This window comes from Pieris brassicae, chromosome 1, assembly GCF_905147105.1.
Source record: "Pieris brassicae chromosome 1, ilPieBrab1.1, whole genome shotgun sequence".
In the NCBI taxonomy this organism is placed as follows: domain Eukaryota; kingdom Metazoa; phylum Arthropoda; class Insecta; order Lepidoptera; family Pieridae; genus Pieris; species Pieris brassicae.
In genome coordinates, this window is record NC_059665.1 from 22,958,664 (window position 1) to 22,983,870 (window position 25,207).

Below are 25,207 nucleotides of genomic sequence, written 5' to 3' on the forward strand. Positions count from 1 at the left end.
TTCAAACATTTCTGCCTCAAGAAGGAATTAATCATAATCATTATAATTAGTGCTTTTTTAAATCTCCGTCTCAATAGACTAAAATATACAATGTTTACAATAGTTTAAATAAAACCCTTAGCTTGCATAATCTTACATACCACAAATGTAAAATAACTTTAAACCATTGGCTCAGTACACTAAACTAAATCATTGTTAAATGCTCCAATAAGAAAAATAATTGTCATTCCTTAATCCATCTTTGAATGCACACTTTCACTTAGATTTGTTTCGTCTTTCACATACACAATTACACAGTCATCATCAAATATTCGTAAATATTTATAATTTTTTACAGTACCCTCGTTTTTAAAACCAATTGTGTTGATTACCCTTGATGAAACTTTGTAAATTTAAAGAAGAGCGAAGCTTCCCTGTCACAGGTCTCTGACTTACTAGGCAGGCCTCAATCTGTATTCTATTGTAGATATAACTAAACAAATAAAGAATTGTGAATATTTTTTTTATTACATTTAATGCTTGTTTGACAACCATTTAAAGAAACATTTTGCAATTTCAGGAGCTTCGATGTCGCGAAGAAGAACTCACCAGAGCCCAGCTCCAGCAGAGGCTGGTAGAACAGAACCTCGCCCAGAAAGAGAGGGAGTTGGAGATGAGAGAGATCGATCTGGCAGCTCGTGAATTGCACATACTAATATTCGCTAGTAATATGTCGCAACAACCGCCGCAGCCTAACAAACGGAAAGGTAATGCATTAGCTACTCCCCGCGGCTTCACTCACGTTTAAGATACCAAGTTTTATCATTTTAAAATATATGGTAGTTAATTTTTTTTAAAAATTAAACTCTTACATTTGTATCGTGTTTAAAAAACACTTTATAACCAAATTAATTACAATTAAAATATATAGAGTCCTTCGGGGATCGTTAAATAATAGTTATTGAGTAACCCTACAGTTAAGAGTTTTGGCCTCAGATTGCCGAGAATATTAAATTATCAAAGATAAGATCCTTCTGTGTCTGAAATCGATTTTTGTATTTGAGACCTGATTCCTGACCCGGTTTCCTCACTAGCAAGTCTTAATTGCGCTCTTAGTTCGATATTTTTAGTGCACTGTCGTGATTCGAACATACATAATAAAAAAAATCTCTTTACCAAGACACTAATTTAGTTCTAAATAAAAATTTCAGGCAAATTCAGCAAGATCCGTCTGCTGAAGAAGGACACGATCTCCTCGCCCTTGGACTTTCGTCACACGCTGACCGTGAGGCCCAACGACGAAGCCAGCGTGAAGCAGTTAGTCGCCGTGGCCAAGGACACGCCGCCAGGATCACCCGCGATCATGCGGGCCATCGCTCGTGAGTATTCTTTAGTATACAATGAGAATAAATCTTGTCCCGGAGATAAGGTCGCGTTCTAATGCTAAATCTAATATATAAATAACATTTAATCGTGAGTTAAAACTAATGATTTAAAAGATTTCTGCTAATTCTTTAATTACCCTTTTTAGTACAGAGTTTTTTTTATTGAGATATTTAAAAAACATCGACATCGCTTCGCAGTGCCCGCGGACGGCGTGAAAGGCAAGACTTGGGGACCGTCCACCGGCCACACGCGCACGCGCACGCACCTGCCGCTGCCCGCCCTCCGCGCCCGTTCCCACCGCCCCTCCGCCTCTACCTCCGCCCCCCACCTCTCGCCCGCTCGCGCCTCGCCCGCCCGGCATCCCGGTGAGTAGTTTTCACTCGTCGTTTATTCAGACTTTGCCGATTGCAATATTTACCTACCTCGTTAGACAGGTCCCATTAACCACTGAACCGATTTTGACGTAATTGACTGTTTCTCAAATTGGAATAATCGAAGGGACCAACGCACACACACTCCCGCAGTATCGAGTGAAGGTATTCGAAGGCCCGCCTAATATAAGTTTTGTCCACACGAAGAAGCGGATCGGACGAGCGGGCTAATAATAAGCGCGGTCGAGCACCCGAAGCGCAAGCCTCGCAAATCGAAATCTCAAGTCCGCTCACCCAAAACCGAACCGGCCGCGAGACGGAGCGGCAGCCACGACGACTTGCTTTACGAGAACGACGAACCGCGGCGGAACCGATTCTTCCTCTGCCCCATGTTCACCTCCGCCGCCGACGTGCCCCACTACGACACGGTCTTCGACCTGCCCGACGGGCGCGAGCGCTCGCGGGGGGTGATCGAGAAGAACTTCCTCGAGTCCCTACGGTCGGACGGCCTCGCCGGCCTCCTCGCCGTGGCCGGGAGCCTGTCCTCGGACACCACGGAGCTCTTGAGGGACGAGTGACGTCGCGTCGCCGTCTCCCTTCCGCGACCGACCCACTGACGCGCTCGTCTCGCGACCGAACTCGTCCCTCGACGGGTTCCGGACGAGTCTCGAAGACTCCTTAGCTTAAGTTTATAAGATGAAAGACTTATTTCTCCCTAGGCTAGATTTAGTTGAGGACCAGTGTCGGCCGAGCCTTCGGCTTCGCACTGAATTCCAAAAATCGAGGCGAATCCGAGAATAGTGATTTGAAATAGAGCATTTATTCCGACATTAGTTACGCTAGAGTAAGGAGAGTCGCCGGCGCCGATATTTTTCTATGACGGAATCCTACGAAGCGTCGCCGGCGATTTGCTAGGTTAGGTTAGGTTAGGTTAGAGGCGGGCGAGGTTTCTCTGGAAAGACTCGATGGCTCTCAATCGACTGATTTTTTTAGGATTCTTGCCAACGCGTGAGTGTCGATACGCGTAGAGATCTCTTATGATAAAAAATTATGAAAAAAAAAAATTGTCTCTACCTCGTATCGGCGACGCTAATCTTTTTCTGATTTGTTTCTCGCCGCTGAAGGATCGTCAGACAGTCTGCCGTACCCTTGTAAGTATTTTCTCAGAGTGAAGAGTTATCTTCTGTCACAAAAGTAGCGAAGCCGTAGATCGGCAGCAGGATCGCGATGTTTGTGCGTGTCGTAGCCTAAGTAGATTTTGTAATTTTATATTGTTTTGTGAATTGTAAGCATTTGTTTGCTTGAGCCTGTCCTACGCTATGCATGCTTATCAGTTCCGTTTATTATCTATGTATTTTGTACTTACGTTAGAGGTCGCTTCTTCACCTGGTCGTCTCGCGGCACGCTTTCAAATGTTTACAATGGCCTCTCGGCCTCCGGAAGCCCGTTCGATTCCGCGCTCCGACGTCGGACGGCCTCTCGGAGCCGGAGCAGAGTAGGTTAAAGGATAATGTAAGATGGTACAGAATTTCCGTCGTAACATTCGATAACACGCTCCCGTGGTGGTGGACCTAGACTCGCAAATCGTCGAAACGTCACCGGACGGGCGCGAGTCGCCGGAGGGGCTCGGCGATCGGTCGGCGGCGATGATTTGGAAAGTGCTGCCCCACCTAGTCATACCGAAATTTCACTCGACTCTATTCGGGATCGGGGACCCGTCTCTCCTCCGCCGACTCTCCCCGGCCGAAGCCAAACCGTCAGGGCGATCGTGTAAACTCTTGGTGATACGGTTCTTTAGTTTATACTTAATTCTTTATATATCAATCGATCAATAAACCTTTTCCATAAAATCGAGTCTGGTGTATTCTTTTAACATGGGCCTACTAATAGAGCTAACATTACCCTTAACAAAGAGAGTCTCGTTGACAAACACAAAGAGAGGTGAAGGAAAAGGAGCTTAGCTTTCTAATCGGGACTGAATCGATGGAGGATAACATTGTAACAATTAAGAGGCCGATCGCGCCACGGTTTCCTTTGCAAATGTAAGTATTTAACTTTTTTTAGTTTAGCACGACGTCAGTTTATCGTAAACGAAGTATATTCTACGTTTTGAAATATTTTTGGAAATTGTAAATTTTTCTCCTCAATTGGATCTTATATATGGACGTACGATAGGCTGAGAGTTGATCAAAATTTGTGTTTTTAAGAGACGATAATTATTGCTTTTTATGTTGCTTATGAACTGTGTGGCATGCGTAGATATTCACACGCGTTTTATCAGCACTATTCACATCGCATCTTTGAACAATTCTAGGTGTAATATAAAGTGTACTAAATAGTGTTAAAACAGTGTTATGTTATTAAAGTGTATTTGAATTCATCAATTGAAGACATTGTTCGTTCATATCATTGCACAATGTATAATATAAATTGCTAATTGAGCATCGATGTAGACTTGTACGGGGTGTGTGATATCAAAATGTATTAGGCCAATCAAAAACTACCCTTGGTGGAATACTATATAAGGATTTAAGTACAAGTGAGGAACCTCCAAGTTCAATCGTTAAATACTGAATGTATAAACCTTTTAAACTACTTAATTGTCTCTGGTCACATCGATGCTAATTGCTAATAGAGATGTCGTGAGCACGTCCCTAGTCTAATGCCTGTTTCTATTCACATAGGTTGTTTTCTTCCTTACACAGACTTCAGTCCGGACGAATGGGGTCCAGAGTACCCTCTCGGGACGTCGTCGAGGTATACGATACCCATGCCCACTCTCTATAGTACGGAAGGTATGTTGAAAAGCATTCTGCATTCACTTCTCTAACCTTAAGGAATTCTTTGTCAGTGAAATTATCAAGTCAACTCGTTGAACAGCCATCTGTAAGGACTTGACACATCTAAATGAAACAACGTTTAGTTTACGACTGCTCTATATTTGGATACATAAGAAAACACAATTATATTAGAGATAAGGGTGTCACCACACTACACCACCCATGCAATTGAGAATTTTTTTTTAATAAGATTACATTATTATATATATATATTGATTTATTTAGAAGTTTATTAATTATATTCTACATAACGAATCTCTTAGTTCTATTCTTATGTACGATGTATACTCTTCCATCTCTAATTATCTTTACATTTGGTGACAAATCTTCCAACACAACATATGGACCATTATACACATTTTGAAATTTATTTGTTGATTAATTTTTTAATAGAATATTGTCATTAGGTTTATATGTTACACCTCTACAAGTTTGATTAGCTTTATTTGTTCTTTCAATTATTGATTGAATCAAATTTTCCCTAGCTTGTTTCTTTGTTTTCTGTAATCTATACTTGATAACTGACGCATAATATTCACAGTTATACAATGGTTCTACCGGTTTAACTAAATTACTTGGAACATTAAATACTTTTCCAAAGACGATTTGCCTGCTCCCCTTTATTAAATTGTTAATGTTAAAGGAAGTTGAACCTAAAATATTTCTTTTATTCCAGGTTATAAGTTTAAAAAGCCGAGTATAATCGAGCTGGTGCTATACAATATGGCGGCGCTGTTGGGCGGCGTGGCTGCCGGATATGACGTCAGAGTCTCCAACGTCAGCCCACTACATCCTACTCTACAGCCACACAGGTGTGTTTCTCACTCTCATACATTATGTTGAATACATTACATTTACTACCTTTATATGGCATGTATCATATATTATTGGGCTGTTCGGAGGATTTGTTGTGTTTTCCCAAAGAAGTGGGTGCGGAATAAGTTTAAATAATTAAATATTATGACGCCATCTGGTCAATATATTCTTGAAGCTTTGTATGTACAAACAAATATAAACGATTTTAAAACAAATGATAACTTTCACCAGTATAGTACTCGAACGATAACTAATTTAAGCAACCAACCAGGCCCCAGAAGATAAACCACTCCTTATATGGGAATTGTATTCGTTTTACCAACAAAATGAGATAATTAGCAGTGAATAAATTCAATTAATAAATAAAGCTTTTCATAAATTTGTCCCAAATCCTTGGGATTGACTGGCTCCAGTTCAAACAATTTGTATGACTCAAAACTTGGCGATTAAAAAGAGTGGCGGAGAGTTTTTTGCCAGTTCTTCTCTTCCGTTCTACGCCCTGACTTGCGAACTGGCAGTAAATGTCAATTTAGAATCAATTTAACATCTTTTCATAAGTATACTACATGAATGAAGTTTTTTTAGTTATAGTTTGAGATTTTATTAAAGTTCACTCAGGTAAGGTTTTTTTTCCAAATGAAATAGTACGGATTTGTATCCTTTGTTATTTTGTAATTTGAATTGTTTTCAGAGCGGAGGTAGAATCGGACATGCTGAGTCCGTCAGTGTACGAGGGATTCGGTTTCGCGCACAACACCTACCACGGACCCACCAGGCACGTCCGAGCACCACTCAACGCTCTAACAGATCCCGTGAGTAGTCAAAGTATCTCTTTTGATTCGACCTGACGAAGCTCGGAAGCGTTCGTTTATGAGCTGCTCCGACACCCTCGGCTTTTAGTCAGATTTTTCCAATTCGATTTCAGATATCCAGCCTACAAGTGGAAGATCAGAAGCCCCTCCGATTCACCGACTCTCCCACGCATTACGCGCACCCTTCCTCTTCCTCCGGATACGGCCATTCCGCTCAACCCCTCTCCGGCACTTCCGGCCTCGGGACCAACTACACTTCGACCCAACCGACTCCCTCTCCCAGGAGAACCTCCTCCACTTCGGATCATTTAGCCGATCTGTACCAGAACTACCGAGAGAACTTCCAACCTTCCCCTTCCCAAGAGAGGCAGGACTTCTTCTACAGACCGGACTACTACGATAGGACCGCCGACTACGTGGTCAAACACCCGTACTACGGGTACGACGAGTGCTCCTTCGAATACCGGGAGTCGACCCCCGACTACAGGTTCACGCACCGACGGACCCCGTCCAACTCCTCCGCGTCCAATTCGCACCCCGAAGAATTCTCCCCCAAATTCCAAAAGCACCCCAAAGACTACCGCCCCAAAGGCGAGTATCCTCGAAAGAACGACTACTCCCTTCCGAGGGACTTCTATCGGGAGGAAGCCGAGCGGCCGGCAAATTTGGGGCTGGAATCGGGACCCGCGAAGCTGAGGTCCAGTCTGAAAAAGTACAAGAAGTCTTCGGCGTCGGGGGGCAGCTCCGGGGGGGGGACCCCCACCAATCCCACCCCGCCGGATAGCTTGACGAGCGAAACGGACAGCTCCTACGTCTCCGCGAGGGACGTCTCCGTCGGGTCGCAGTCGAGAGTCAGGTCGGTTCCTTGAAAGCTCCACTTCCCTGATCTCCCGAGAACGATAATGACTCTCGCGTCTTACAGATTCAGTCCCGAAGCGATGGAAGATGGAGTGGCGCGTCGCGGCTCCCGGCACTCGTAGCGAAGGCTCACGAAGTTCGACGATTACCTCGTGTGATATGCGATCGCACGGCGCGTCGGACGACGTTTCGGCCTCGCCTTCGAGGATGTGTCGGAGGTCTATCTCTCTCTCTATCAGCATACGGTTTGTGCTTTCTACGTTCGCTGGACTCTGAACATGTTCACGGCTTTTCGCCACGATATTTGAAGTGTAATCTCTTAGATTAATTTTGTATAACGACGTGAATTTTGGTTATCGAAAGTGGCCGAAGGACGAACTTATTATTAGGATTTGATTGTCCGAAATATTTTACAAAATAAAACTAACCGTAGACACGTTATAACAAGACTATAACGGTCACGCTTTTATTAGTTCACAATAAAATACGTTTTACACTCGCACTCGCTAAACACCATTGCAATTGGTATTCGTTACACTCGCTCACCGTGATCGTAAGTTTTAAGATGTGTATTAAACTCTCGTAAACGGATAATTTGTGTTTTTGTGATCGTTAAAGATGATTAAATGAACGTATGTGAGATTATAAGTTTAGGATTTGGCTGACGAATGGCCTTTTGAGATTTTTTTATGTGTTCCAACCGAAAGGTTTCGAGTCATATTGTCGAATCATACCGTGAACAATGTGTTTATTCGTAATGCAGAATTGTAATTATCCACTTTTCGCGTGTTTTGTGTAGACACGATCGCCTGGTACTCGAATGTTTGTCGGGCACAAAACGTGTACAGTGTAAATACGCAATGTACAAGCTTCGTTTATTTAACTGGCATTTAGGAGTTTTTTTTTTTAATAAATAGTACAAATATGTTAAGGTACGTAGAACTGTAGTCGTGTGTATATTGAAAACTATATCGCGTTTTGTACAAAGTATTGTAATATTTTTGACTGAAATGTCGTTTGGCTGGCGCCTTAGATGCCGCAGCGAGGTGCATTCCGTCGAATTAAAGGAATGTGTAAAAAATGTTTTTTTTAAATGAATTTGTGTGTGTGGCAGTGTTTTGATATGGAATAGGCCGCTCGCTGCGGTCGCTATGGCGCGACTCGGCCGCCGTGCGTAGCGTTAGTGGCTTTTGTATTCGAGTTATGTTTAGGTGAGAATCGAAGTTACTAGTCGGCGTCGTCATAAAAGATGCATTTTGCTGAGACGTGTCATTTTTTTTTTTTCAAATTCATATTCGTTTGTTTCTACCGAATCGCTTTTTTCCCCACATGTGAGACGAATTTACGGAATATTTACGTAAATAAGTACGTAAAAAGTAACACGTTTCTAATAGTTTCGTCGTGACCATACCTTGATATTAAAGTCGATATTAAGTACGCATTTTGTACTGTGAATGTCGAATTTGACGATTCGAGTTTCGTGTTGTGATGGACCGAAGTCGCTGATATTGAGCGAAATAAATATTTTTATTACCGAGAAGTTTGATTTTGGCGAAAGCTTGGATTGTTCACTAGCGTAATTAAGTGTAAGGTGTATATCAAAAGTAATATAAAAATTAGCTTTGATATTATTAGCGAAACCAGTGCCTCATGTTTGCTGGCGAAGTGTGGAAGGTGAGTGAGGTGAGGTGGTGAGGAATCGGCATTTTCAATTTTTATATTTGTATTATGACAGACATTATGCAATGTGTTTTTATTTGTGCAATATGCGGTAATTATTTGCGTCCATTATTTTTATTTGAAACGTCGTGAAACAGTATTGGATACAGTATTTCGATCGGAAATTATTTAAATGTATATATTTTGATCGTTAAGTAGCGCGTAATTTGAGCTTGTCTGTGCCAATATTGCGCTTTGAATTATTTATTTAGTACAAACCAAAACCTAACCAAATTATGTTAAGAATCTCTCGTACTATAAGTTTCAGATTAGTCACAAATTGTTTTCTCGAGTCGACGAAACGTAACCCTGTAGATATTCACGGCGCAATTACTTAAACGTCTAGTCTTAATTTTTATTCGAGTTTTGTTTGGTTACAACGGTTTTGCGCTCTTTGTCCGAGTCTTTGAAGGCGTTTCGTCTTTCTTATCTACCGGAATATAATACTTATCTAAATCATAGAAACTGTCTTCTCTCCGTGTAAGAGTGCAAATCCGGGCATTCCATTATTTTAATTGAACATTCCGTGGTGGTGTGATATCGAGCTCGTAGTGAGCGAAAGTATTGAAGGTTCTGTGTGCCAATGTATTGGGAGAATGCCTTACGTCTGTACGTTAAACCGACAAATAAAATAGATTAAGCTTTTTACTCTGGACTATTATTTTACCCTCACATCCCTAAACAATCGGAAGACCTGGCCATCCAGCTGATATATGTACAGTTTAGCATTTGATGAAGTTTGGTCACTGCCAATTATAGCCTGCATGTTAATTGCCAAGGTCACCAGATTTTTCCATTGGGAGGCAAAATATTGAAAGTAATAACTTGTGCAATGTTAAATGTTGTTTTAATTGTAGATACCAAAGGTGAAACATTACATACTTTTTATTTACCTACTACTATAGGTACTGAGGTTTAGAAAAAATAAAACATTTTGCTATAAGTATAAAAAGAACAATTTATTTTCTGCATAATTATAGTATGTAGTGCGCATATAAAATATAAATTTACTTATAAAATCGTGTCTTAAGATTATATTTATGTACACGTCTCAAAAGAAAAATGTCATTGATTTTTATCACAATTGTCCTTTACGAATGTCTAGATCTAAACAATGAGTGAAGCTTCGTTTAATCACTAATTTCAAACCATTTGGTTTAGTAATTTTGGTTTTTAACCTCTTACTCTATTATCTAAATAATAATAAACGAATATATCACAAAGTATAAGTTATATATTCTAAAATTTATATGACTAGTGGAACATATCTTCGACAGTACCTTTTAAATTTTAGTGTATTTTTCTTGTGAACGAGATAATTCGTTGTTACTGAATGTCCAATTACCAACTGTCCGTGAAACATTAAAATAAAAAATACACAAGTCAACCCTCCGTGCATCAATGGACGGTTTTGCCTCTTCAGCACAATATGGAGATGGTCGAGCAGAACAAAAATTTATAATTATGTCTCCTCTCCGAACAAAACCAACTTGACAAAATAAAACTGTCATGTTTTCTTTGAAAAAAGGATACTAAGTATTTGTTGTTGTACGGCCACGCCTCATCAACGGTCGCTTTGTTACCGCCTCGTGGATCGCTGCCAAAACAACTACTCAACGAAGATTTATCATAATATTATCGAAATATTTACGAAAACTTTATACGATCTAATATGAAACTGAACCAAAATCTTCATAATATTTTTCAGAAAGGTTCTGGAAGCTCGTTAACCTCGATGAAATTAAGTTTGCTGCGATGATAAAGGTTTGTGGGCAAGTCAAAATAGGAAAGGTATTCAGATATTTAACAAAATATGTAAGTGTACAATAACAATAAACATAATTTTTCAGTTAACAAAAGTCATTTATGAAACTATAATAACCAATAAGCTTGCCATGCCAACAATGCACGAATCATAACGAATATAGACAGAAAAGCATTTGCATATAAACGTAACGTGACAGGTAACAACGGAACTTTTTGCAAAAACATCAAATGTTAAATTTTCCCAACGTCCTAAATTACGGAGCGTCCTAGAATAGTTTATAGCGTATTTAATTCCTTCCTTCCTTTTAGTAGTCGTGCCTGTTGGCAACTCCACAAGTCTTAGAAATCAACCAGTCACAGCGACATGTTCAACTTTGGTATTAACGAGATAACAGCTATGTTGAACTATGACATGTTTTTTCAATTAAACAGATCCTAAAAACACCCGTGAGGTGGTAAATATTCCCCTATATTTTGACCGCGATCTAAACTGCTATTGTTACAACTGTACAAATAGGCATGTTACCGAAGCAAACTTATTTTTGTTCCTGCCATAAATAGTCTACGCACCGTTTCAACGAAGAGTCCATACCTAGATTACATATAAGCTTATCAATTTAAATAAATTTCACGAAACACCAGTCGGTTTCAAAACTCGTTTTAACAATAATTAAGACACGGAACTCGATCAAAAGTAGCAATGAGCGCAGACGGCGCAAATTTCGCTTGATTATTCTATATTTTACCACATTGGTATACTTGATATACAATTTAATTACATGCGTATCGTAATAAAAAAAAGAGTTTTACAATTCAAACTATCGTAATGCTTCAGTGATAAAATAGATATCGAAAGAAATAAATAATAATTTTCCGACCAACAAGTTCAATAAAAATAACATTGCAATCAATTTGAAACAACTATCCACATATACCTTAATCCGTTATTACTAGGACGTACCAAAAAGGTCTGACTTACGGAAGGTATATTTAAATAAATTACGAATGTTTGTTTATTGGTTTATCGGTATGAGAAATATCGTCAAAACACTTTTGCTGCGGTGGTCAAGGTGTTCAAAAAAAACCGTTTTATTAAAAAAGTTGATGACAAACACTACTTAATAGTCTATATAAGATATTGAATTGAACTGAATGGACGTTTCCAACGTCTAAAAATAAATTGACTTATTAAATGAAGGAGTTTATTGATCACAAGTCATTCATTATATTAATCAATGTGCAAAACCATTGTAGTAACTAAACAAAAAGAGTATTGTCACATTGTCATGACATCCTTGAAAACCTATTTAGTTAAAGGAATCAGTCTTATAAGTATTTGAGATCGAGACGGTTTGCGCCGAAGAGCTCAGCCGAGGAACGGTCGTCGACATAGGTTCAGACGAATATTTATAGCCAATGACCTTGAAAAGGACAGATGAGACGACGGCTCCACCGAGTATGAAAAGGAAAATCAATATATTCAGCCAGTGGACTGTTAGATCTTTTTCACTGTATTAGTTGGCATTATCAACTGTGTTATCTTTCTATCGATTACAGTTTAGTTCAACAAAATGTTGTAAATGTTACGTTATAACTATATTATTGTACGTTTATCGCAAATATTGCCATGAAATTAAAATATTTATTATTAATAGGTTGTAAAGAACGTTAACGATACGCGTGGTTTTCAATATTTTATAGCATTTCGCTGCACTTTAAATTTGAACATTTATGATTTGAAATCGCCAACGATGTTTACCCACGCCTCGGACTTATGTTAATTCTAAAGGCAATATTTGTGGCAGTAATTTTAATTAGTCGGTGGCTTTTCTACCATTGTACTTGCATATCTAATCTTTTTCCTGGAGCGCAAACACACCACGATAATGTACATTTCTTGCGTAGGTAGGCATCTACAACAATTCAAATTAATTATAAGCATTTCAATCATTTTGTGAAACCTTCTGACAACTTTGAATGTGAATACATGCTAAAGTCACATCAGACATGGGGGACATGGTTAGTGATCGTAATATTAGCGCGATTTACAGCGAAAATATTGTTTAAATAGAAAAAAAAAACTAATGTCGGCGTATACAATGACGGTAGCTATAAACTGAGGTAACATAAACAAATAAAATCTTATTTTCGTTCTCTACTACACAACATGCAATATTCAAGCAATTTTATACAGCTGACCTCCCATTGAACAATACAAATAAAATACTAGTATAATGTAAATGTTAACTACTGCCACAAATAATAATTATACTTATTATGAATATTATGTATATTATTACGTAGATAGGGGTGGGATGAGGATTTGAATATAGAAAACCAATAGAGAAATATACAATACACATTATTTAAACATGAAGTTTATTAAAGATTAAAAAAAAACATACAATGCTTGTTTACACAAAATAAAATACCTGGAGGGTTCAGGCGGAGAGGGCAACAGGCAGGCTATCCCTGCTCCAACCATAATACATACAATTCGACAGGGCCATACATAGTCAAATAATAAGATACCATATCATATGATAAAGTACACATATAAGATAATGTTAAGCCAACTCTACTCACAGGTAGTCATGTTGCGCTCTTGCCAGTAGAAAACTATATTAAATCTTACAAAAATACTTATGTGACTAATTTGAAATGCACATAGAGGATCTCACGTCTCGACTACAAAAATATTCTTGAGATTGGAATGAAAATCTTTAAGCTTTGGGCCTCCCAACAATCACATACGGCGTTTATAACGTCCGTTGACCTAAATATTATTTCTCTTTTGAGTCTTAAAGCTAACAGAAAGAACCTGTCCATTGAGCGTGTAGCCATTCAGGGCCTGGATAGCCATTGCAGCTTCATCATACTCACGCATGTTGACAAATGCAAAACCTTTGTTTTTCTTTGTCTCTGGATCCTTGATCACTTTTATTGAATCTATTGCACCATATGGGCCAAAGAGCTGCCACAGTGCTAGCTCTTCTGTGTCTTCACCAATGTTGTATACATACACTGTTGTTTGGTGTGGAACTGCAGTTGCACCTAGAAGAGGGACAGGACTTGCAGGAGCTCCCAGTAATGGTATTGGTGTGTGATTGGTTGCAGCCATTGGATTAAAGCGCTGTTGGCCTTTATTAATAAAAGGTAGAGCTTTTCCAGGTGATGGTAATAATGGAGGAGGTGAAGCTTGGGGAAAGCCAGGTGCAAATGTGGCTGGTCGTGATCCAAATGCTGCGCTTAAGTTAGTACCATTAAATGCTGGAGTAGTGCCATTAAAGACCGCCGCCGCACCATTATATGCAATGGGTGTAGCAGACATGCCAATTCTCTGAATGGGTCTCATTACAGTTTTGTTTGCATTAGGTTTATTTGCGAATTTGACAACAATCGGTCCCGCACCAGGAATGGGTGTCTGACCATTCAGGTTGTGGATAGCATCCTCTGCTTGCTGTCTGGCTTCATAGCACACGAAACCGATTCCTTGCGAGACGCGACTGTTAGTTATATTACCGAATTGATTAAAGAGATTGTTGAGCCGCTCCAAAGTCATGTCTGGAGGTAGGTTACTGATGTAGAGATTCGATTCTGTATCCGGCTTATGGCTTACTTTGTTTTCTGGATTGAGGAGCGCGAATGAAACTTTAAGAGTCTTCCCCTGCATTAGGAGGCCGTTAAAAGCAGCCCGCGCCTTTTCAGCATCCTCGTGCTTCTCATACTCGACGAAGCCGTACCCTCTGTTGGCTATAAGCTTACAACTCTCGATCTTTCCCATCGCCGAGAAGAGAGCATACATCATATCACGTGTCATCAGCTCCGGAATATAATTGACCATGAGTTTGGTCGGTGACACATTGGCGTCGACGCCGCCATTCTCATTCATTTCGTTTTTTATCATTGTTCTTATTTGCCACAAACTACACTACAGAAAACTAAATACTTAAAAGTTCACACTGATCTTAGTTCATTAATTCATTTGTGATATTTGAAATTAATAAAAGGCTAACAAAAAACCTTACACAAACTAAAACGCCAACTACACAACGCCGCGCCGGTTCACAAGTTCATCATCACACCGCACTCGGCACACGGACACGAAGTACGAACAACTTGAACAAGTTTGTTTTCGAAATGTTACCAGTTTATAGAGATATCTGCTTAGAGATTTACTTTGATCAATTATCATTACTTAAAGAATAGAAAAATCTTTATTTGCTCAATGAATGTAATATAAATTAACCATAATACAAGTGATAAATTTGAAATTTAATCAATTTAAATTTGCTTTTTATAACTTTTTTTACAGTACGTGGCTAAGTGTAAGTGAGTGTACCCGCTGTCAAATGTCAAGATCAATTGTTAATTTTGTAAAACGTTCACTCAGCGACTGTAATAGCTTTAAATAGTCTAGAATCAATTAAAAACATATTTGTTATTTAAATTTCCAAAATAATACATATTTAAGAAGCTTCAGTATTACCCTAAGATGAAATAGATAAAATTTTAATAAACTAATCAGTATCGTGAAATTTAATAATTCTTAGTTGTCTATTGTCTATATATGCCATCTGCCAAGCGATGTGATGTATACAGTATTTTTTGTTTTCTAATCTGTGAGTTGTGAACTGTATTTTTCGATTCTTAGTTTTCACTTTCCACTAAATATTGCTTTATTTGGTATTCAAATTTTTAGACACAATTTAGAAATATACGTAAACTTTATTTAAGTCACAATGCTATTAACGAATGTTTTATTAAAGAAAGCTAAAAGCAAGTAAGTATTAAATAAGTTAAATAACCTGTCTTAACACATGAATATTAAGCACAGTAGTAATATTACAAAATAAATTCTCATATGAATAATTCTATTTCAGACACATAATGGTTTTAATGGAGAGTGTAGTATCTGGGCATAAATTCAATTCAATACGAGAGAGGCTTGGGGATAAATTGGAACTAATTCGCTTTGACCCATATAGTGAGTAAACATAACTTAATTCTTATAAAACTCTATTAAATGGTTAATTTTTTAAGAACTACATTTCAGGTGTTGTTGAATTTTACTTAACAAAATGAATGCAATTTTAATATATAGACTTAAATATTACAATCTATTTTATCTAAAATTGTAATGTTCACATGATTTAGTTGTGTCAACTAAATATTAATTGTTTGTAATATTAACTTATTTGCTGTATATATGATTTTTATTATGTACAGAACTTTTTGTTATTATCCATACTCACCTATGTCAAAAAATTGCCTTAATTTTTTTTTGCATTTGCATAGTGTTCATAATAGTGATATATCACTTTTATTTGAGTTATAAAGAAATTTGTATCAAACTCTTGATTTACTGCCAATGACAATAAAAATGTTTAGCTTAATTTCTAAAATATGTTAATCCCATTTATAATTATCCCATTTTTGGACAAATCATATATTGATAGCATAATAAATACTTATAAATATATATAACCATTTGTTGTAGGAAACCAAGTCTTTGATTATCACTAAAAATTTGATCACCTTATTAAACCTTTGCTTTTTTCTTCATGCAACAGGAAAGTCTTGCAAGTCAAAAGGTGATAGGTATCTATGACATTTTGATTTTTATCCTTAAATATATTTGATTTTTGCCTTACAGTCCAACATGAAAGTCTCTATAAGGAAAGGAAGAAAATAAGGAGTATTAAAAAGTAATAAGGATAAAGGAAGTTTAAAAAATTGTGTACACATTCTAAATTAGTATAATTTATTTAGTTTTAGTAAACTATTAAATAAATCTTTGGAAACATGTCTATTTTATAAAACCTTTTAAATTTAAGTCATTGAAAATATTACAAGATTAATTATTATTCATATAAAGAATTCTTTAGTGGTAGTTTACTCTTAGGGCCCACATTACTAAACAAACACTTGTACCACTGAAGTAATTACAAATAATGGTTTGAATTAGTGTTGAGTTACCATACATGTTATAAACATGGCCATCAAATTTAGTGTCTTACAGTTTTTAAAAATATTCAACTGCATAGGCGTACAAATTTTATTGTAGTTTAGAATATATGCTTTACATTCACTCCCGATAAATAATATAAAATCCATATTTAAATACAAGGAGTGCAATAATAAAATTAGGTGCAATAAAATTTTTAACACTAATACTGCCAACAATTCTTAAGCTTAAACAAAAAAAAATATTCACCCATATATAGGCCTGAAAATAGCGATAAAAACTATTTTATAAATTTAGCAATAATGATAAACTAATAACTTATGCTATTCTCACTATAATACTATGTGCTAAGATTTTAAACCATTAAAATTACGTTAACAGGTAAAATTCATATAAATTATTCTCGTAACATGTCACTGGCTCATAAAAATTGACTAGATAATGTACTTGACAAAATTTAAGTACTTATGATAAATTATTTGTTAGTAAATATTTTATAATTTAAAAAATTAGGAGAAAATTTACACTTGTTAATAGTTGGTCCACTAAATATGAAGTTAGAGATTGACAGTGAGATGTACAATATTTAAGTTATAATTATGTACTTAATCTTACAAAATAAGATATTAAGAAAATTTATATTTTGGGTCTTCAGGGTCTACGAACTAAGTGTAATGAAATCATTTTTGATATATTAGATCTTCTTACCCGTAAAGAGAACAATTAAACTTTACAAATTCATAAAGTTATTAAAATCTATGTTTAATATTTAATGTTTTTATGAACTAGAAAAAAATTACAAAGTGCATTTACACTTAAATTAAAATGTTCTGTTTCCAAAATAAGTAGTTTTTATCAATTAAGGGATGATAAACGTTAAACATTTTTTTCAATTCCTAATTTTTTATTAATCTTGGAATTAATAAGTATTTAAATAGTTTTTTGACCCTTATAATAATTTTAAAACTAATTATTAACTTACATTAGTATTCACAGTTTAGAAGGAACATTTTATAATAATTCTTGATTATTTAAAAATTAGTGCATGAAGTATAAACATAACAAAAACTCCTCGAAACAGGAACAAACCGGAAAATTAATTTACCTAAGGAAAATTTAAACTTTGAAACAAATAGTTATATTCATTAAAACATTTAACTTATATTTAAAATTTAGGTGTAAGTGCACTGATAACTTTTAAAACTAGAGATCACTTGTCACTTGTCACTTGTCAAGTCATTTGTTGTATGAGAGACGCGATGTCCGGTAACTTTCATGCTAAGAACTCGGCTTTGCTTGCCATGTCAAACTCGGATTCCTCCATTTTGTACATTTCGATGAGCTGAAAAATAACAGTAATTAAATTATATACCACAGTGGGCTGTGGGACAGTTTTTGGGTAAGTAATTATTTTATTATATATTCAATATATAGTAATTATTATATATTTTTAGCAAAACAAACAACGAACAATACTTTTGCCATAGAATTTTTCTGATAAATAGCTACGGAAGCAATAGGTAACCACAATGTGTCATCATAAATACTGACGTTATCTATGTCCTTCCCCAGTTCTTCCACCTGCTTGTCGTGTGTCACCTTCAGCTTCTCTTTCTCGCGATTTTGCTTTATGGTTTGAGTCTGGAAGGAATATTAGATTGTATTGGCGTCATTGTCGATATTTTAAAACAAAATGCGAGTTTATTTTTAAATAATATTTGTTTACTGACGAATCTAAATTTCGACCTTCCTTATATCTGTGTTATTTAAATGTGAAAAACAATAATTAATTTGCAAAAATGCGCGGTTACCCAAATTTAAAAAAAAAAAAACAGTAAAATGACACACATACATACACTGGCACACGTGTTTTTGAATGGAATTACCTTCTTCTCGTCCATAAACTTCTTGATGTTGTTCTGCTTTTTCTCCCTCAGTCTTCTATCCTTCTCCTGTTTAGTCTTCAAGGTCTTATCGTTGGCCACCTCTTTACTCGTCTCGACGCTGATCTTCGCTTGACGAGTGTTCATTTCTTTTAATTCCCTGTAAATAAAAAAAATGTATTTTTAAATGTAACTTACTTTTTACTTTAGTTATCTTTATAATTCAGCCGTAGGTGTGTATGTCACTAAACTCATCTTAAACGACTGGACCGATTTGAATATTTTTTTGTATGTGTTGGGGTGGTACTCTGGATGGTTTAGATTCACAAATCAGCCCGACAGATGGCGCTGCCGTCAATACTTTCATTCTTTGTTTAATATACTATTTGCTTGAAATATCATGCAGGACAACGTCGGGTCCGCTAGTCATGAATATATCACAAAAATACTATGCCTCCCTAAGTTGTCTGTGAATGTGTTTTTTGAATTGACCATTAATTAAAATACACTAAAACATTCTTATAAATATGTTTAATTCCCCAGAAGTGGTACTAAAATATGACTAAAAAGGGAGTTTTTTTGAAGCTTTAAACAATGTTTACAAGTGACATGATCTTCGTTACCTCTCGTGCTTGGCCTCGAGCTGCTTCATCTGCGCAAGCTGCGTCTGCTCCATCATCTTCTTGAGCAGATCCCGCTGGTCGTCAAGCCTTGTCCTGGCGGCTGCGCATTCCTCTCTGCGGTGGCGGGAGACGAGCTCGCTCCACGCGTTGGACTGGTCCGACACGAGCGTGCGAAAGTTCGTGTCGTTCGCCAGCTGCTCTTTACTAGACAGATTAACGAGGAATCGTTCATTTAGACTTGTGTAGTCTTGTCTTGAAACTAGTCTAACTTAATAAATAATAAACTAAACTAGACATTAAAAATGACAAATTTTCATTAAAAAGCATATTGATTATATCATAAGTGTATTCTTTTACAGGACATGATTGGTGTATAACTTATCCAGTATACACTAACCGCGTTTCGTTAGAAAATGTACAATAAAAAAGATGGAATGTTGTCCTTACTGGACATGACAGGTAAGTTTTAAGAATGAAATACCTAAAATTGTGGTAAAGAATATTTCTTTTATTAAAAAACCTTACTTCTTTCCCTTAATCATCTTCTCAAGAGCACCACACTGCTGCTTTTGTAAAAGCATCTTCTCCTTGGCGTGTCTCTTTCTCATCGCATCCAGGTCTTTCTGCTGCTTCTTGCTGGTCTTAACGAAGCCCTTGTCTTGTTGGAGGGACTCTACTGTTATTGGCTCAAATACCAGCGGTTCTGTAAAAATTTCAGGATTGTTTAATTCACCCCAAAACTCCTCTTTTTTCTTAAAATCAGTTAATGTTCTTATTCCAAATCTTAGATTTTTTTTAATATTGCCATATTTATCTGATGTAGAATCTTAAAATAACATTCTGTAAATTCAGACAATTGATTTCCAGTAGTTGTTAGATTTGCATCATTGTCTATTTGTAGCAGTTTGAAAAATAATAAAATACTCTAATCGTCATACAATGATTTCTGTATTATGCCGTCTTAAACATTACTTACCAATACTATATATATATTACTATAAGTTTGTTTTCCGTTCATGCGACTGTGGTTAATAGCTAATTAAATAGTTACACCGATCATGCGCTTGCCTCAAAGCTCATAAAGGACGGTATCAAATGTGCAGCTTTGCGCAACGTACCCAAATAGCTAATAAAACTAGTTCAATGACAAGATGTTCGCCACCGCGGCGTAACCTAAATAAAATTTCATCCAATAAAAGTTATTAATTTGTTCTGATGAAAACGAATGAGTTATCAAGTGAATTATTTTTATTAGTAAAGTAAATCTGTGAATGGAATTCCAAAATAAGAGAATTATGAACCAGTACAAGGCGTAATACTATGGGACACTTTGTATGTTACTTAGAATATAGTTATAATTTAGACTTGTATGAAAGCAAACATGCACTGCATCGCCTTGTACACTTTGTAATTAAATTAAGTTTTATTTTAATTAAAATAGTTTATTGAACTTGTTTTTTAGATTCACACACGATTCTGTTTTGTTTACTTTATACTTTTTGTCATCTCATTGTCCGAACTACCCAACGTAAGCAAAAAATATTTGAATATGCAAACTGAATTATTATTTCATATGTTTTTAAAGTTTGCTATTAATAAAAATACACAGTAAAATTAATAAAAAACAATTCACTGGATTAAAAAATACCTTTACAATTTCGCCAATTCATATTTAGTGCACTCCACTAACATTACACTAACAAGTGAATAAACTGAAACCGGTGGTGTAGTGAACGACAACCCACAGACTACGCATAGGAAATGAATCTTGGATATGTATATTAAATATTATTTTTAAATTGCAGGAGATAGCGAGTACGGATTTTTTATAGGCAGAAAGTTTAACAATGGAAACTTTTATGGGGATTCCCCGTATTAGTTGGACAAGTAAAAAGAGTATAATTGACGTAGAGCACCTTATCAACCTTTGAATCGTGTAGCATGACTGATTTTTTTTTATTTATTATAATTTTTTAACATAATGAAATTTATATCCAACACATAAATGTATAGTATTTACAATATTTTAAATATAGTAAGTCATTACAAATTCAAAAAGTTTGGTTGCTGTGGCAGTGTATTGCGATACTTATTCGTTAAGCGAAGAAAGCACCAGCTCTGGCGTCACCGGTCACGACCCAAGAGTATCTACTACATTATATTTGAATCGGTGTAACTGCTTAAATCATGACCATGTATCTTTTTATTACAATGTGAAGACAATTTAATAGAAAAACCCAAACAATTTATATATAAATTGTGTATGAGGGAAGATCAGCATGAACGTCACGAACACAAGTGACAGCGTCAAAATAGGTCTTATTTTTTTAAACGTGAAAACATATTCTATATAAAATTCGTAGTATTTACTTGGGTTGTGTGTTCATGGCCCATATATAAATTATTAATTTACACGTTTTAAAACAAGAATTAAGCTCAAATCTAGACCCTGCAATCTTCTCTAGATCACAATACGAAATTGTGGCCTCAAACGTTTGGGATAAAAACTTTAAACTGGTCCCTAATCATGTGCCTTGTACCACACCATTATACAAATATAATTCGCAGATAATCTGAAGTCCAGGCGTTCGTAAATGAGAGCTATTTGTGGGGTTTGCGTATATAAATAAATTAACCTGACTTTGCGCTTACCTTGACGAGTTCGCATCAGTGTTTCATAAACAGATATGAACGGAAGTTTAATGACTTACAAGAAAAAAATGTAAATTATTTTATATTTTATTTTTTAAAGTTTATTTGTTTATTTATATATTTCGTAATCCCGTAGCTAACAAAAATTACATACAACAACTGGCCAAAGATGGAATACGTAATATATGCAAAAACGTTCGCACATTTATGAAAATTAATAAATCCATTTAACTAAGTAATAACTAATTCAGCTGTGTTGTGTGTTAGTGTCAAGGTGAGGGTATGTACGTGAAGGTGTGTATGTGGGGTATGCTCATGATGCAGGTGATTTAGCAGTAAGGATATTCTTTTTAAAATATTCTGCTATAGATACGTTGATTGTTGTTTGATATTGTTTCAATCAGTCTTCTTCTATTATAAGACTTATCTCAAGACACTGTTGGTCTCGAACATTGTGGCATCGAAAAATCTGATAGAATTTGTTTTCTATCAAATTATTTAGCTTACAAATACTTAAGCTTTAAACTAGATTTAAGTTTGAGTGACGCTATAGAAGGCCTATCTAAAGTCGTTAAATCTTTTTTTCTATATGAACTTAGATACTGTGACAGTTTGCATATATAATACTAGCTTTAAATGACATTCAAATAGAGGGAAAAGTAAATTAAATAATATTAATGAAATAAAATATGATTAAAAACTGACCTTCTTTCTTCTGTTCAGGCTCCGGTTTCTTCTCTGGCCCACTCTCCTCTATACCCATGGCCTTCATATTGTCTGTTCTCTCCTTCGCCGCTCCCATGAAAGCACGCGGATCGGACAGAGCCGCCATGAAATCTAACATAAGTAATTAACATTTAGATGATTTTTTTTTATTTCGTGATAATTCTTTGTAAATGCCTTATAAGCCTGGAAAGCACGATACATCCAAATCATAAAAGTGCGGTTTACTAGGCATTAACCACCTTAATGACGTCATTTAAGATAAGAGCCCAACGTAGTACGAAAACTTAATATTGAAATGTGGGATCAACATTAAAATATGTTTCTATAAAAAATTGGTTTAATGAGATCCTAACTAACAATACAGTTAATTTTTACTTTGACTTTGACGTTACGTAAGTTTGCTGGTGATTTTCGATTACCTTCAAAGCCATCAGGTACGTAAATCTTCAGCTCAATGTTACAAAACAGCATAGGCAACGACATTGGGAAGTTGGCTTCAGTTCTGAGGGAGATGTGGCGATATCCCGCCTGGAGACCGTCCAAGGGCAGAATACGTTGGCCCAAAAGTTTGCCGTTCTCATCGTACACTCCGAAACGCAGAACGGCCAAGTCCGGGAGTACGACCTGGTCAAATGTTAATCGAAATAACTTTTCACCACTACCAAGATTTATAGAGCCGTTGGCCTACTGGCTACCGCGTGCGACTCTCAACCCACAGGTAGACCAATGTAAGAAGGGATTTTCTTGTCTATGTGCGGAATTTTATATCCGCACATAGACAAGAAAATCCCTTCGTATTGCGTATTGTGGAGAAAAACATCACGAGTAAACCGGAAAGCCTTAGACCCAGCAAGTCAAAATTTTTAGGAACTGACATCACCTACAAATGATCACGAAACAGATACTGAAATCTGATACTCAGACCATAGTTTTTACGAGCCTGGTTTTATTATAAACAATATTACATATTATTTTCAATTCTTAAATAATAGTTTTTACAGTAAGGCTACATAATATGTAATTACGTGTTTTAGTTTATTTTGTATAAATATTTACATCCTCCGCGGTGAATATGGCGTACAAACACGATTCAATTCCTAATAATAGTTACATTTACGGAGTTCGGTCGTCGCATTGCAAATAATATTTATTTATTTATTTCCCACATAATGACATTAACAGTCACTACTAATACGATAGAACTACACAATAACAGCTACAACGATAATTCTTCAATTAAATACATTAAAAATTGTAACTTGCTTGGAACCCATTCTCACTATAACTAGTTGAGATCTAGATGTAAGTTGATAGACTTACCTTTCTGAACAAAAACGGTTCCTCGTTATAGACAGGGTTCAATCCGTTAGCGGGGACCATCCGTGTACGGAATTCTTTACGAATGGTGTCGGTGGGTAGACCGTACATGTCCACTTCCACGTAAGTACCTACTTTTTTGTCTGACAAAAATTGACCCGCTATCACCTGCGAAATTTTTTACTAATGTCAAAAACACAAATAAAAGCGATATTTATCTCTTAATTATTTAGTCAATATTATTATTACTCTTTTACAAAACTAATAAATGTATTAATATTATTTAAAGAAATAAGAAAAAAGCCCAATTGGCATTCAAATGTAAAATACAATTAAGAATAGTTATTATAAACTTTGAGTCAGTATGTCAGAAGTGGTAATCTAAAAAGAAACGCCTCTGGTAAAATAAACTGGGGCGGGCCACACCGCTCGCAAGAACAAAGAGGCAGATGACAGATAGAGAACTCTTTCTCAAGTAAAAAAGTAGAAAGGGCGACGTCTCTTTCTTATCCCTGGGGACGAAAAGAAATAGAGGTTTCCTATTTGCACGGCGGGAGGACGAACTTAAAGAAATGGTGGAGAAGATTGGGAGAATAATGATGGAGATAAGATCTCCATCTCTTTCAAGATAGAGAGAGAGATGGAGCCAGTTGAAGAAGGCTTTTACTCTATAAGAGGTCCTTAGAAAATAATAAATATTTCTGTATAAAATTTTAAGTGTGTGTAATGTCTGTAAAGATGGAGGAATGTTTCAAAGAATAAATGAGGCTTAATTAATCTAGATTCATGATTTGAAATCGCAATTAATTTTTTAACTGATTACTAGATGTGAGAGATATCGATGTCGAAACCTCTTTATGAATCAATCTAAAAACGGATTTGACGGAGAGATGAATGAGTAAAATATGTTGGAGTGAATGTGAATTACCTGTACAGCACACTGAGCAGCAATGACTCCATCAACGGGTGCATCGGCGAAGGGATCGAAGCTCTTATCCGCCCGACGCATGAAGTCTGGCTTTAGAAGATACCCGCAATTCCCGTTGTATTCAAACTTGCCCTGATTCAGCTGCATCGGAAGGTCAGAGGTCTGGAAGTTCAGGGACACCATTTGGCAGCCCGCGTTCCAGAATACCTGGAAAATAATTGAATTTTGTAATCGAGTATCTCTCTTGTGTATAAAGAGATTTGTGTTAGATCTGTAGATCTTATTCAAAATTTGAACAGTTCAGCAACTATTCAGTCAGTTTATATATTTAATAATCAGGATTTGTATTTCTATTATTTTTACATATTCTCCAAAAGCTTATTAATTTATTATATAAAACTAACTAAAATAATACGTCTACTATACAGTAATATAATTAAAATTATGAAAAGACCCTTGGAGAGGGCATCCGTGCTCAGCTCTCTCAACTGCTCCATCATCACCAAATCAGGGATTATGAGGTCCTATTAACGGCTTGAGATTCATATCAATGTTTTAAGTT

General features: G+C 36.2%; 4 protein-coding genes and 1 long non-coding RNA gene across 11 annotated transcripts in view; 3 read left to right on the top strand and 2 right to left on the bottom strand.

Moving 5' to 3' along the window:
* Positions 1-9,429, top strand: part of LOC123716486 (mitogen-activated protein kinase kinase kinase 11) — a 37,179-nt gene extending 27,750 nt beyond the window's left edge. Inside the window, exons 5-12 of one of the 2 annotated variants that reach the window (XM_045672251.1) lie at positions 560-746; positions 1,191-1,358; positions 1,563-1,730; positions 4,421-4,531; positions 5,253-5,388; positions 6,084-6,204; positions 6,318-7,060; positions 7,127-9,429. In XM_045672251.1, coding sequence (XP_045528207.1) covers positions 560-746; positions 1,191-1,358; positions 1,563-1,730; positions 4,421-4,531; positions 5,253-5,388; positions 6,084-6,204; positions 6,318-7,060; positions 7,127-7,184 — 1,692 coding nt within the window. In that variant the 3' untranslated portion in view covers positions 7,185-9,429. The remainder of the gene's footprint in view (positions 1-559; positions 747-1,190; positions 1,359-1,562; positions 1,731-4,420; positions 4,532-5,252; positions 5,389-6,083; positions 6,205-6,317; positions 7,061-7,126) is intronic. The other variant, XM_045672260.1, reaches the window with a different exon arrangement.
* A 3,462-nt stretch (positions 9,430-12,891) lies between these two features.
* Positions 12,892-14,786, bottom strand: LOC123709350 (ELAV-like protein 1). Its single transcript, XM_045660622.1, has one exon. The coding sequence runs from the start codon at positions 14,453-14,455 to the stop codon at positions 13,325-13,327; it is 1,131 nt and encodes a 376-aa protein (XP_045516578.1). The 5' UTR covers positions 14,456-14,786; the 3' UTR covers positions 12,892-13,324.
* A 359-nt stretch (positions 14,787-15,145) lies between these two features.
* LOC123707079 (39S ribosomal protein L33, mitochondrial) lies at positions 15,146-16,301 on the top strand. Its single transcript, XM_045656862.1, has 3 exons — positions 15,146-15,331; positions 15,432-15,535; positions 16,205-16,301. The coding sequence occupies exons 1-3, from the start codon at positions 15,291-15,293 to the stop codon at positions 16,258-16,260; spliced, it is 201 nt and encodes a 66-aa protein (XP_045512818.1). The 5' UTR covers positions 15,146-15,290; the 3' UTR covers positions 16,261-16,301.
* A 1,069-nt stretch (positions 16,302-17,370) lies between these two features.
* The window catches only part of LOC123707048 (1-phosphatidylinositol 4,5-bisphosphate phosphodiesterase), a 44,980-nt gene continuing 37,143 nt past the window's right edge, over positions 17,371-25,207 (bottom strand). For all 5 annotated transcript variants that reach the window (XM_045656818.1, XM_045656826.1, XM_045656835.1 and 2 more), the window contains 9 exons: positions 24,646-24,852; positions 23,721-23,885; positions 22,820-23,024; positions 22,380-22,511; positions 19,548-19,725; positions 19,023-19,226; positions 18,403-18,559; positions 18,068-18,157; positions 17,371-17,858 (listed from right to left, as the gene is read on the bottom strand). In XM_045656818.1, the coding sequence (XP_045512774.1) occupies positions 17,790-17,858; positions 18,068-18,157; positions 18,403-18,559; positions 19,023-19,226; positions 19,548-19,725; positions 22,380-22,511; positions 22,820-23,024; positions 23,721-23,885; positions 24,646-24,852 (1,407 nt within the window). In that variant the 3' untranslated portion in view covers positions 17,371-17,789. The remainder of the gene's footprint in view (positions 17,859-18,067; positions 18,158-18,402; positions 18,560-19,022; positions 19,227-19,547; positions 19,726-22,379; positions 22,512-22,819; positions 23,025-23,720; positions 23,886-24,645; positions 24,853-25,207) is intronic.
* Positions 17,806-22,521, top strand: LOC123707086. 2 transcript variants are annotated; one of them, XR_006753455.1, is made up of 4 exons: positions 17,806-17,915; positions 19,382-19,481; positions 21,591-21,744; positions 22,398-22,521. It is a non-coding gene; the product is annotated as an uncharacterized LOC123707086 (long non-coding RNA). The 2 variants fall into 2 exon arrangements; XR_006753456.1 differs by lacking the exon at positions 21,591-21,744 and having other exon boundaries at positions 22,398-22,512.

Bases quoted from the DNA above. Each gene is read 5' to 3' on its own strand.
- LOC123709350 (XM_045660622.1), bottom strand. From the start codon at position 14,455: ATGATAAAAAACGAAATGAATGAGAATGGCGGCGTCGACGCCAATGTG.
- LOC123707079 (XM_045656862.1), top strand. From the start codon at position 15,291: ATGCTATTAACGAATGTTTTATTAAAGAAAGCTAAAAGCAA. The intron at 15,332-15,431 runs GTAAGTATTAAA...ATTCTATTTCAG, and splicing joins TTAAAGAAAGCTAAAAGCAA to ACACATAATGGTTTTAATGG. The intron at 15,536-16,204 runs GTGAGTAAACAT...TTTGCCTTACAG, and splicing joins AATTCGCTTTGACCCATATA to TCCAACATGAAAGTCTCTAT.